Here is a 12192-nt window from a genome sequence, read left to right on the forward strand (position 1 = left end):
TGACCCCATGAGACAAAAATACGTTTCAAGTTCATGTTTATGTCATATTATGTTCAGGTTCATGTTATGTTCAAATTCACATTCATGTTATATATGTTCACGCTCATGCTATGTTTCAAGCCATATTATGTTTTAAGTTCACGTTCATGTCAGGTTATGTTCACGTTCATGTTATATTCAAGTTCACGTTCATATTATGTCATGTTCACTTTCACGTTATGTTTCAAGTTCATGTTTATGTTATGTTATACTCAGATTCATGTTATATTCAAGTGTTATGTTCAAGTTCATGTTTAAATTATGTATGTTCACGTTCATATTATGTTTCAAGTCTATGTTATATTTTAAGTTTATGTTTATACTATGTTACTAATTCATATTATGTTTTAAGTTCACGTACATGTCATATCACGTCAAGTTAAAAACTCAAGCTAAGTTTTTGTTTAAAAAGTCGAAGTAAAAATTTATCCTTTCAAGCAGACTTGGCCCGCAGTGGTAGCATGTTAAGGTACTAACTAGGGGTGGGCAGCGGGGCCCCGCCCCCGCTGCCCCGCCCGGCTTCCGCCCCGCCCCCGCATGGGCGGGCGGGCTAACCCGCTCCGCCCATGCGGGGGCGGGGTCCCCCGCCCCGCATAGAGAGGGTATAGCGGGGGCGGGGGGCGGGATGACCCCAGCGGGGCCCCGCCCCGCCCCCGCCCCCGCTCCACATTAAAAAAAAAATTTTATTTATATATATTAAATAAATATATTGTATATAGATATACACAATTTATAAAAGACTTAAAATTATATTCAAGTCATTGGATTGTTTTGGCCTCCTAGGCCAATCTTTATATAGGAGGCCAAGGCAATACAATAGTCATCCTTAAGCAATGTGGGACTTACTACTAAGTCCCACATTGCTTAAGGATGACTATTGTATTGTCTTGGCCTCCTATATAAAGATTGGCCTAGGAGGCCAAATCAATCCAAAATCTAACTCTAATGAGTTTATATTTTTTTATATTTATAAATTTTAATTTATTATTTAAAATATATTATAATTTTGGTCTAAAAAAATATTTTTAGACCAAAAAAATTTTTTTTAACATAATGGCGGGGGGCGGGGCGGGTGGGGGTTTTTCCCCCGCCCCCCGGCACCGGGGCGGGGGACCCCGCCCCCGCCTCCCGGGGGCGGGGGGCGGTGGGGAAATCCCCAACCCCGCATGGTGCGGGGCGGGGTGCGGGGAAGGGCACCCCCCGCCCCGCACCATGCGGGTAGCGGCCCTAGTACTAACCGAGAGTCGAGAAGGCGCTCAGTTCAGTTCAGTTCAGCTGTGTTCCGGAGCGACATATGTTCTACTCCTCCGTACTCCACCGGATTTCTCTCATATATGGCCCCCAAACCCCACCGCCTACATTCATGTATATCTCTCCCCCCTATAAATCTGCCTGGGGGTTTTTGGAACTCGGCTTACCAGAAACCCTTTGCAGATATCCTCTCTTCCGTATTTTAATTGATAGTGCAATATAGTTACTCTTCACTTACTCGGCTACAGTTTCAGGGACTTGTTCATTGCAAAACTCGGCGAAAATAGCGAGGACAATGACCACTGAATTCTCCATGAAAGATGCTTTCGGCAGATACGCTGAATACCTCAATGACCTGGTAATTCCGCTTTTATCTCGTTCCCCTCCTTTCCCTACCTCGATTTCAGTCATCTAGAATCTTTCAATTACTACTAATACTTACAGTCTCATAGCTCTTTTCCGGTTTCTGATGTTGCTCATGAGTGCGTTAAACATCAAACTTGACCTAGCGAAAGTGATCCCCATTATTTTTTTTAAATCGTTTCCAGAAGATTTTTTCCCGCTAAAGTAGTCGGAAGCCCTCACTGTCGTTGTTAGTGCAGCATGCTCAATTGAAATGCAGGGTTGTTGCTTGAAAGGAACTATTTTTCGGTTACAGAAATATGGGTTCATTTGTTCTACCTGAATTGGTCTATTGGCTAAAGCTTTTATGCCGTTGGGATTGATTGCAAAGTGTAGTGGTGGCCATGGTTGAACTTGTATCTCATTATTGTGTTCAAGTTGCCAAAGGGCCCTTTGATTGAGGGAGGGGGGGGGGGGGGATGTTGGGTTACCGCTTGGTTTAAATTTTTAGATTTTTTTAAGAGTATATTGTACTTTTAGGTAAGCTTGCAAAGGAAAAGAAGATACTTGATTAATAGAGGATGGGTGTACATAACGTGCTACGAGTTAGCAGGCCGTTTTATATTGCATTGCCCTCTTGCCAGTCTTTTTTATTTCCCCATTTATCCTTACAATGATTGAGTTTGTTCTTTCATCCTTGGTTGCCGAGATTTTTCAAAGATCTTGGTTTAGTGCTTTGAACAAGAAAGTCTGTCAGTTCACCTGTAGTCTTCTCATGGCAGATTTTGGTTTCCAATGTACTTTCTATAATTTGAAAAAAGGATTGGATTTTTGCTTTAATGGGGTGTTTGATGAAAACTATTTATACAACATGTCATCATGGATACATTTTGCAAAATATTTATACACTCTAGAGTCCTGCGTGATAGAAATTATTAAGATCACGTGGTTTGCTAAATATTTTTATTCATTTATTGGTACTGCCCGTCTGTGTTATCCAATGAAACCAAATTTTGTTTGTAGAATGACAGACGTGAAAGAGTGGTGAAAGCAAGTCTTGATGTCACCATTAACAGCAAAAAGGTCATATTTCAAGTGCATAGGTAATGACTTAATGCCTTTCTTCCCTTCTTTCTATTTATTCTTTTATTTATTGTTTTTTCTTGGGAGGGGGGGGGGGGGGGGGGGTGTTTTAATCCTAATTACTTTTCCTTCATGTTACATGCTTTTAAATCCTAATTTCTTTGCAATACCTATTCCGATTGATTACTCGCATGCTTTCTTTTCTTTGGAATTGACACTACAATTGATTGTATTGCTTAGCCTGGGAAATAAAGGGATCTGTTGTTTTACTTCTTACTTTTATGGATGTGGCTTGTACTTACAGTTTGTTCCAACTTATGAGTATGTATTTACTTAGTGTAGAACCAGAACATAGGATATAACAATGAGAGAGTTCTATGAGCACAAAAAACAACTCTTACATGATAACATTCAAGCAACATGTTGGATTGAGAAGTGACAGAGAAGAATAAAAATGTTGGACACCATCCATGAAACTGTACTCGTTTACAGATAAAAAAAACAATGTTGGATGCCATCCAAGAGATGGCTCTTCAAGGTCAACTCCTATTTCATTGTGCTCACCGCTCCAACTAGCTCCTCATTTTCATGGAAGTGTATTTGGGGAAACAAAGTGTCTTCAGGGGTAGTTTTTTTGGACTGCTTCATTAGGGAAGATTTGAACGATAGATAACTTGAGAAAGAAGCATCTTGTAGCGTTAGAGTAGTGTTTAATGTGCAAGCAAAAGGCAAAATAGGGAAAACACATATCATCTTATGCTGCATTGCGAGTTGGCTAGGAGCTTATGGACAGCGACATCTAACTCATTTGGGTTTGAATGGGTTATGCCCCATCATGTGGTGGAGTTGTTGGCATGCTGGCAACTGCTTTGTGGTGATCATGGTGAGGTGCCGAGGCTGGTCCCTTTTTAAGTGTGATGTGATATATTTTTTTAATAGTTAATAAGAGAATTTTATTCCAAGTAAATAGTCATAGTCCAAGTACACAGGATGTATACAAATGAATACACCTAAATACAAGCTAAAACAAAACACAACTAGAACAAAACATTACAAATGTTCCCAACCCTTGCAAGATTCTTCACCCAAAAACTTAACGTGCTAAAGAAAAACTCCCTAAGTTCCCCCATAGAACGTTCACAATCTTCGAAACATCTCCCATTCCTCTCCAACCATAGGCACCAAAATAAACACATGGGGATCATCCTCCACACTGCTGCACTGCCTCTATTCCCCACAATACCTTACCAGCTAGCCAAGAAATCCACCACATGCATAGGCATACCCAAGCAATGCCTACCCTTGCGAAAATCTCATTCCACAACTTTGTCACCACCTCGCAATGAAGAAAGAGATGGTTAACAGATTCACCATCCTTCTTACACATATAACACCAATCAACCAGGAGTAAACCTCTCTTCCTCAAATTATCTATGGTTAATATTTGCCCAAGAGACACCAGTCAACAAAAGAAAGCAACCTTGCTAGGCACCTTGGACCTCTAAATACATTTCCAGGGATAGTCTTTAGCTCCTTGACTAATTAACACCTTGTAAAAAGATTTCACTGAAAATCTGGAGTTATTAGCTTGCACCCACAGCAGACTATCCTCCCCATTCTGATCAATCTTCATATCATATAATCTTCCACAAAAATCAGATATTTCACCCACTTCCCAGTCCTGCACATCTGTGTTGAATTCCAGAATCCAAAGTAACATGTTATTAGAAAACTGATAAGAATCAGCCACTGCAGCCCCTTTATCTCTAGCAATCCTAAGAAGATTAGTATATACATACTTAAGAGCTGAATCCCCGCACCAAGTATCATGCCAAAAATAAATTTTTGTCCCATCCCCACTTTGAATTTTATGCTTTTGACAAAATCCCCCCATTCCAATCGAATGGACTTCCACTAACCCACCCCATGCACCCCTTTTACTTCATTTGTACACCAACTCCCCCACATCCTCCCATATTTAACATCCACAATTTGTCTCCATAATGCATTACTCTCGTTATGGTATCTCCAAAGCCATTTCCCAAGTAAAGCTTTTTTGAAAAGCTTTAAATTTCTCACACTCAAACCTCCACATGAAACCGGTTGACAAACCTTATTCCAACTCACCAAATGAAATTTTCTTTCCTCCCCATTACCATCCCACAAGAAATTCCAAAAGATCCTCTCTAATCTTTTTGCCACCTCTGCAGGTAAAGGAAAAAGAGAGAGGAAATATGTAGGGAGATTAGACAATGTACTTTTTTTTATCAAGGTAACTCTTCCCCCTTTTGACAAATAAAGCTTTTTCCAACCAGTAACCTCCTCCCAATCTTCTCAATAACCCCATCCCAAATAGAAATAGATTTGTGAGGAGCACCCAAAGGGAGACCAAGATATCTCCAAGGTAAAGAAGCTACCTTACAACCCAAAATATTAGCCACATAAAAAATATTCCTGACCGTACCCATTGGAACAATTTCAGACTTGGATAAGTCCTGAAACAGCTTCAAAACATAACAATAAGGCTCTCAAAGCTCGGATATGATCCTGATTTGAATCACTAAGGATTAAAGTGTCATCTGCGAAAAGTAAGTGTGAAACTGTAATGCTGCCCCGTGAGCCATCTCCCACCATAAATCCCGACAAAAAACTCCCTTCCATAGCCGCTTCAATCATACGACTCAAAGCATCCATAACTATTACAAATAGGTAAGGAGATAGAGTGTAACACCCCGTTCCCGTAGGATAGAGATGTTACTAACATTTATAACATAATGCCCGGTAGAGATTCATATCCTGAAATACTTCATTTATTGAAAAGCGTTAAAATGTTAAAACTGAATTGAACATAACTGTCTCGAAAACTGAACGTAAAGTAAAAGAATATAAATTAATCCTATGAATGACATAAAAGAGATCTAATTCTTGTGTGAATAACACTTATTCCTTCCTAATTCTTTGTACTAAGTCTACTCTTGGTCATCCAGCTCTGCGTCATCATAATCTCCATCTGTGAGAATTAAACATAGAAGAAAATAGGGAGACAAACAAAAAATGAGTCGAATACTCAGTAAGTAGCACATCATACCGTAAAATATAAATTGGCCTAGCATGGACTTAATTTCTGAAGACTCTCCACATCATACATATAGCATCATAGATTCACAATCAACAAGTAACATAACTTTCTGAAAACTTTACATACATATATCGTCATAGATTCATATAGCATATGTATTCATCATTAACATGAGTAGAAACATATATAATCATGGCAAACATGTAACGTGAATGCATAATAACTTGTTTATCTTGTTTTAACATAGAGTGAAACACGCTTGGGCCCGTGTTTCACTTAACTGAGTAACATGGAGTGAAACACGCTTGGGCCCGTGTTTCACTTAACTGAGTAACATGGAGTGAAATACGCTTGGGTCCGTGTTTCACTTAACTGAGTAACTTAACTTGTGGTTAACCACGCTTGAGTCTGTGGCACTGTCTTAAAACTTCTTATCTTTCTTAATGCATGAGAATTCATTAGGTTTCATGAACTTTCTTAACATGGCATATTCTTGTACATGACATAGCATAACATGGCATTTTCTTCTACATGACATAGCATAACATGACATAACATAATATGATCTGAACATTTTATGACATTCCATGGCATACATGATCTGAGTACTACATGAACATGTCATGGCTTTCATATGATTTTAGTAACATTCAATCAGTCAAACAACAATTTCATTCATTCAAGCATCATCTCATATTTCATCAAAGATCGTGAAAGGAATCTAACCTTGACTTGTCTCTTAGCGTAGCTTAGATAATCATCATAAGGATATCATATTTTCATACATAACAATAATATTCACAGTATGCATGCATTTATATGATCATACTATTTACCTCTTAGCTCTGCTTCCTGATTTCCAACTTGTAGCGCGTTACCTATACGAGGTACTAATCGTCACTAACCTTTCTAGAAAGATGTGTCATAGCATTCTAAATACTTAACATCATATATAATAATATTATTCAAAACTCATAACATGTTCCTTAACTTCTATTTAAAATATAACTTAATAATTTTATAAAAATCTTAGTTAAAAGTCGATTGGAATATTAACTAAATAATGGACTCAAAAGATACTTTAAAAAAATGTACTTTAAAATTATGCTTTAAAATCCTTTAAATACTTATCTATAAAAATAAGTCTATGACTAATATATTTATTCAATTAAAAGCTTCGGCCTACTTAATTATCAGCCCAGTTTAAACCTCAGGCCAGCATGAAATCAACCCACTTAACCTAGTACTATAGTTTCTGAAATAATTCAAGTCCAACCAGATTTATAAACCAGTCAAGTTACAACTAAGCCCAGCCCCAATAAAACTCAGCCTAGTAGAAAGGGTATTTTGGGAAAACTGAAGCAAAAGAAATAAAAAGAGAAAACAGGCTTACGGGAGAGGGGGCTGTGCGATGCTCACCGAGAGAGAGCTGAGTGCGATGGCAGCTCTGGGTAGCTGGGAGTAACCAGCGACGTGACTGGGGGGGTCCCTATGGTGGTGCGACACCGAGAGAGGGAGAGAGAGAGAGAGAGTTTAGAGAGAGAACCATCAAACCGAAAACACTAGGGAAAGAAGTTAGTGGCCGACGGCGATGGGCTTACCGGAAGGGAGTGGGTGCGACGGGACTAGGTTGGCCGGCGTTTTCTATGGTGGTGTGGGAGGTGGTCCGTCAAGGTGACTGTTGGTCGTCGAGAGGGGCTACGGTGGTGCTTGCGGGAGTGAGTTTCCTTTCTCTACGTGAACGAGTTTTCTCCAGGAATTTTTGTGTGTATAATTCAAAGGCTTTGTGGGTTTCTTATAGGCGATGGGAGGGAACAACGTGAACCTTTAGGAGATTGGCTGAAATTTGAAGTTGCCTAGACTTTAGGAACCTATTCCTACGAGGATACAGATTCTAAGAGGATTTCAAGAGTTTGAGTTGGAGTTAGTCTCAAACTGGAAACCAAATCTAATATGGGAACTTAATGGATAAAGTATACGAAGGTTTTGATAGGGAAGGAATCACTAATTTAATCTATCTGTTAGCATATTTTCCTAAGATGATAATGAAAGTAAAATAAATAAAAAAAATAATATATATAATACTAATAAAAGCCCTAAATTTGGACCCGTATGTTACATAGAGGATCTCCTTGCCTTAGCCCACAGGAGCTATTAAAAAAACCAACCGGAGTGCCATTCACCAATAAAGAAAATCTGGCCGACAAAAATCATGGGAGTCCCCGTGATGTGATATATTTTGCAGAATGTAAGGCCGAATCCTTTGACAATTGTGTTAAGGGTGGGGATAGAATTAAAATCCATCGTGTTTAACAATCTCTATGCTTGGTTGAATGCTCACACCAGCTTTCATATTGAACAGGGTTGGTAAGCACAACAGAGAAGAAGTTTTGGAGAAGGCAGAAAAGGATTTGGCGACCGTGACTGAGCAATATATGTCTCGACTAGTGAGAGAACTACAGGGGACTGATTTTTGGAAGCTAAGACGAGCGTACTCACCTGGGGTAGCCTTTCATCTCCTAAAACCAGTATGTTGAAGCTGCAACATTTTGTAAATTCTGCAAGACTGGGACTCTTTTGAATCTTGATGAGATAAATGCAACTTTATTTCCACTTAGCGATCCATCTTTTGAGCCATTGCAGAGAAATGTCCTCGACTATCTCTTGGGGGTAATGCCATTTATTTTGTGCTATTTTAACTATATTTTGTTTTGTAAATCAGAGGCTGATGGCAGCCAAAATTTTCTCTTGTATACTTCCTGTGTACTTGGGCTATGCCTATTGCAGTATTAATAATAAAGAAGAGAGTCCAGTCTCTGAATGAGACATCTCTGGCACAATGGGACATATGTAGAGATCCAGTATCATGTATTCTTTGTAGATGTAATCAGTCTCTTGAGATAAATTATGGGGTCAAGTTTATTTATTTATTTGATTTCTGAATAAGTAAACTAACATGGTTAACAATCAAAAAATTACACTCAATAGTTTTTCTTTATTTGTCCTTTTTCTTTTTCTTTTTGTAAAACTGGTGCTTAATGTTCTTGTACAGCTTGCAGACTTGACTGGAGAGCTGATGCGGTTGGCTATTGGTAGAATATCAGAAGGTGAACTTGAGTTTGCTGAGAAGATATGCAGGTTTGCACGTGATATCTACAGGGAGCTGACTCTTCTTGTTCCAGATATGGATGATAGTTCTGATATGAAGACAAAGATGGATACGATGCTCCAAAGTGTAATGAAAATAGAGAATGGTATTGGCTGACAAACTTCCTGTTCAAAGTTATAAGCATGACCAAGTTTCTGTCATACAAACGAAATCATGTTAGTTCATTTTCTAGAGTAGTACTAGTGAGCCAGACCTAGATGATAATAATAAATATTTAATTAAATCTTTAAGACATGCATAAACTGTGTGTAGTTTGGAAAACTGACCATATTGATCCTTTTACTCATTAAAAAATTTGGAAAACTTACACTTAAGCTACTCTAGCTTCCACTATTTTGTAATATGATCATAAAACTATCAAAGCTGTCACTTTACCCTTCAAACCTCTACTCATTTTACAATTTGTCTCCTCCTTTAAGATCCGGCTACATAACCTATTTTTCATCCATCTAATGGTTAACTGTTAACTACAAGGAAAATTGCAACTTACGTTTCACATTAGAGGGTTAAATGAAATCTTTGGTAATCTTGTATTTTGGGTGTTAAGGCAGTTGTCTTCATCTCATCTAAATTAGAAAAGATTAGCATGATTCTTTTTTATGGGTGAACAAGAAGACTGAACCTGTGACTTTAGACCGTTGACAAGAAATGACTGAAGTTGATTATGTTCCTTTGTCTCAATTCCTTTTTTTACCTCATTAATTTTAATAGTCTATCTTTGAACTTGCATTGTGGGAATATTGCGAATGCTTAACAACGTTTCAGAAGTTTTGATGCACTATTTTGTTTATAATTATCATGTTAGCTTTAAAGTTTTGCATGTGTAATTGTGCACTTGTGGGAAACTCCTTGCCGAGAGCCTGTGCACCCCTGGGATTAGTCGGGATGTTGTTCCCGGACACCCGGTGCCAATAAAAAAAAAGAAGTTTTGCATGTGTAATTAATTGATCACACTTTCTCTGATGAATAAAATTCACAATTTACTGATTTTCTCATTCAATCTGCGTTGTTTTTGTAGCTTGCTTTAGTGTTCATGTGAGAGGATCGGAATACATTCCACTCACTGGATCCATTGACTCAAGTTCATTCTTGTTGGACATGCCTGATAATGAACTGTGAAGTAATTTCTGCTATTCCTAGTCTCTTTGCGTTCCACTTTTTTGGTATATGATATTTTCAGTTAATATTTCTTTCTACTGTACTTCTTTCCTGTCTCATAGGAAATTCAATTATTTTTTCAACCAGAAATTGTTTTGGAATTTTTCATGGAATCTATGACTGCATGTGGATCTGCCTGCTGAAAGTTTTGAAGGTCGATACTCCATCTTCTTCTGGTTTATTTTTGGCAATTGTTTTGGAAAAGCTGCTCATGTTTAGACAACCTTGCAAAGACTAAGCAACATTTTGGGTTGGAAAAGGTTTATGTACGGTTTCTTTGGTGAGTATCTGAGGTTCAAAGAATATGTTGTGCTATTAATGTGAACTGCGATCGAAAGTACTTGTTCAGCTCATATGACTAACGCCTCCAAACGAGTTCTTGAAACTTCTTGACATGAGGCCCAGATGAGATTGTTGATATCCTCCTTTCTAGTGATGGAGGATTTTGCCAATTCATGGTGTGTTCTTAAGTTTTTATTCTGAAGTCTTGATGCCTTCATCTGTCCAGTTTATTGGCAGCTCCTGCCGTGACTTCCAAGCAAACATTTAGGACCACGAAACAGTTTATACAAGCTGTTAGTTAGCCGTTAGTTAGTTACTTAATTAGTTAGGTGACACCAAATGCATGGATCACCAATATTCCACAGATGGGTTGGTTGATGTATAGGCCATTGTGAAGTACGGATCTAATCATGATATTCTCCTCTTGTGGTTAGTGTTATTGCTTTCTCTATTTTGTGAATTGATTTCAGCACCAAATTTCATATTTTCACTTATATCCATAAATTTTGAACCCATTTTTTTTTTTGTTTTTATAAAAGATCGATCTTTAAGAGTCGGTTTAAATTGAGAGATGAGTCTCTCAATATTATTAATATTGAAACTATTCCTTCGAATATCATGACAAAATATTAGGGACACGATCATCTGAAAATACTACAGTTACAAAGAGATTGTATAAAAATAAATTTACAAATTGATATGACTTTATATAGTACGTTAGATCTACTTTATAATAAAAATAAATTTATAATAAAAATAATTTTACAATCTGATATATCACAAAATAGATCTACTTTATAATAAAAATAAATTTATAATAAAAATAATTTTACAATCTGATATATCACAAAAAGTTATATCAATTATAAGTTTATTTTTATAAATATTTCTTATAACTAAAGTATTTCCCTTTTTATTTCTTTTACATATATGATATAGCGATTGACAGCAACACTTCACATTATACCGATTTTTGCTTTTAATAGAAGGAAACAAGTAATTTAAGCATTGGTCCACGAACCTTGGAGCTATTATTCATTAACAGTATTTGTTAGCACGTGTTTTTTTTTTTTTCCTTTCTTCTAAATATTTATAAGGGAAAATCAATCAATCTTCCAGCGCAAATGCTTTTGGATAACAAATAATAAGTGAATTGTTTCTCTTCGGATGAGAAAGTACCGCACAGTTTGGATAACAAATGCCTTTCTTTTCAATGCCTTCGTCGATAATTCTTTGGCTGCTTAAATAAGCAAGGCCACGTACAAGAATGCCGAAATAAATGACAACATGCAACTGCTAGTAGCTAGTAATCGAAACCCATCACAAACACAAAGACACGTAACAATAGAAAACAGATCACACGAAAATAACTTGCAGAAAATAGAGTACACGACTAACGGAATAAATATGCCGAAAACAACTAACTGCTAATTGTTAGATATATTTTTAATGTCCCACATGACACATGTATGACTTTTAGTCTCATGTTAAAATGAAGTTATCTGATCTAATCTCTAGAATATTGGTTGATACGATTAGAGAGGTAGTTTCCTATTTTTACTCCATACTTTGATGGGAAGTGGAGTGATGGTTACTAAACCATTGGCAGTTACTAGAAGGAGATAGGTCCTCTCTCTACTCATTTAAGAAGCATTGTACGGTTTCCATCATTTATGAGAGAAAGGGTCAAGTGAGAGAAACTTATCTTATGGAGAATTTCACATTTTCAGGTTAAGAATTAATTGAAAAAATGGCTATGGATTCCGGTATGTTATTTATGTTTGTGAAA

At 37.3% G+C, this 12192-nt stretch overlaps 1 protein-coding gene and 1 long non-coding RNA gene across 2 annotated transcripts; both read left to right on the top strand.

Annotated features, from left to right (window-relative positions):
- Window positions 1–1251: 1251 nt before the first annotated feature.
- On the top strand, window positions 1252–10090 carry LOC121258728 (translin-associated protein X-like). The gene is given in 7 exon segments (XM_041160269.1): window positions 1252–1404; window positions 1514–1648; window positions 2656–2735; window positions 8157–8301; window positions 8303–8464; window positions 8847–9048; window positions 9982–10090. Coding segments are annotated over 7 exon segments (978 nt in total). The 3' UTR covers window positions 10083–10090.
- Window positions 7481–7841, top strand: LOC121258626. The gene is made up of 2 exons (XR_005939441.1): window positions 7481–7512; window positions 7596–7841. It is a non-coding gene; the product is annotated as an uncharacterized LOC121258626 (long non-coding RNA).
- Window positions 10091–12192: the final 2102 nt, after the last annotated feature.

Source organism: Juglans microcarpa x Juglans regia, chromosome 3S, assembly GCF_004785595.1.
Source record: "Juglans microcarpa x Juglans regia isolate MS1-56 chromosome 3S, Jm3101_v1.0, whole genome shotgun sequence".
In the NCBI taxonomy this organism is placed as follows: domain Eukaryota; kingdom Viridiplantae; phylum Streptophyta; class Magnoliopsida; order Fagales; family Juglandaceae; genus Juglans; species Juglans microcarpa x Juglans regia.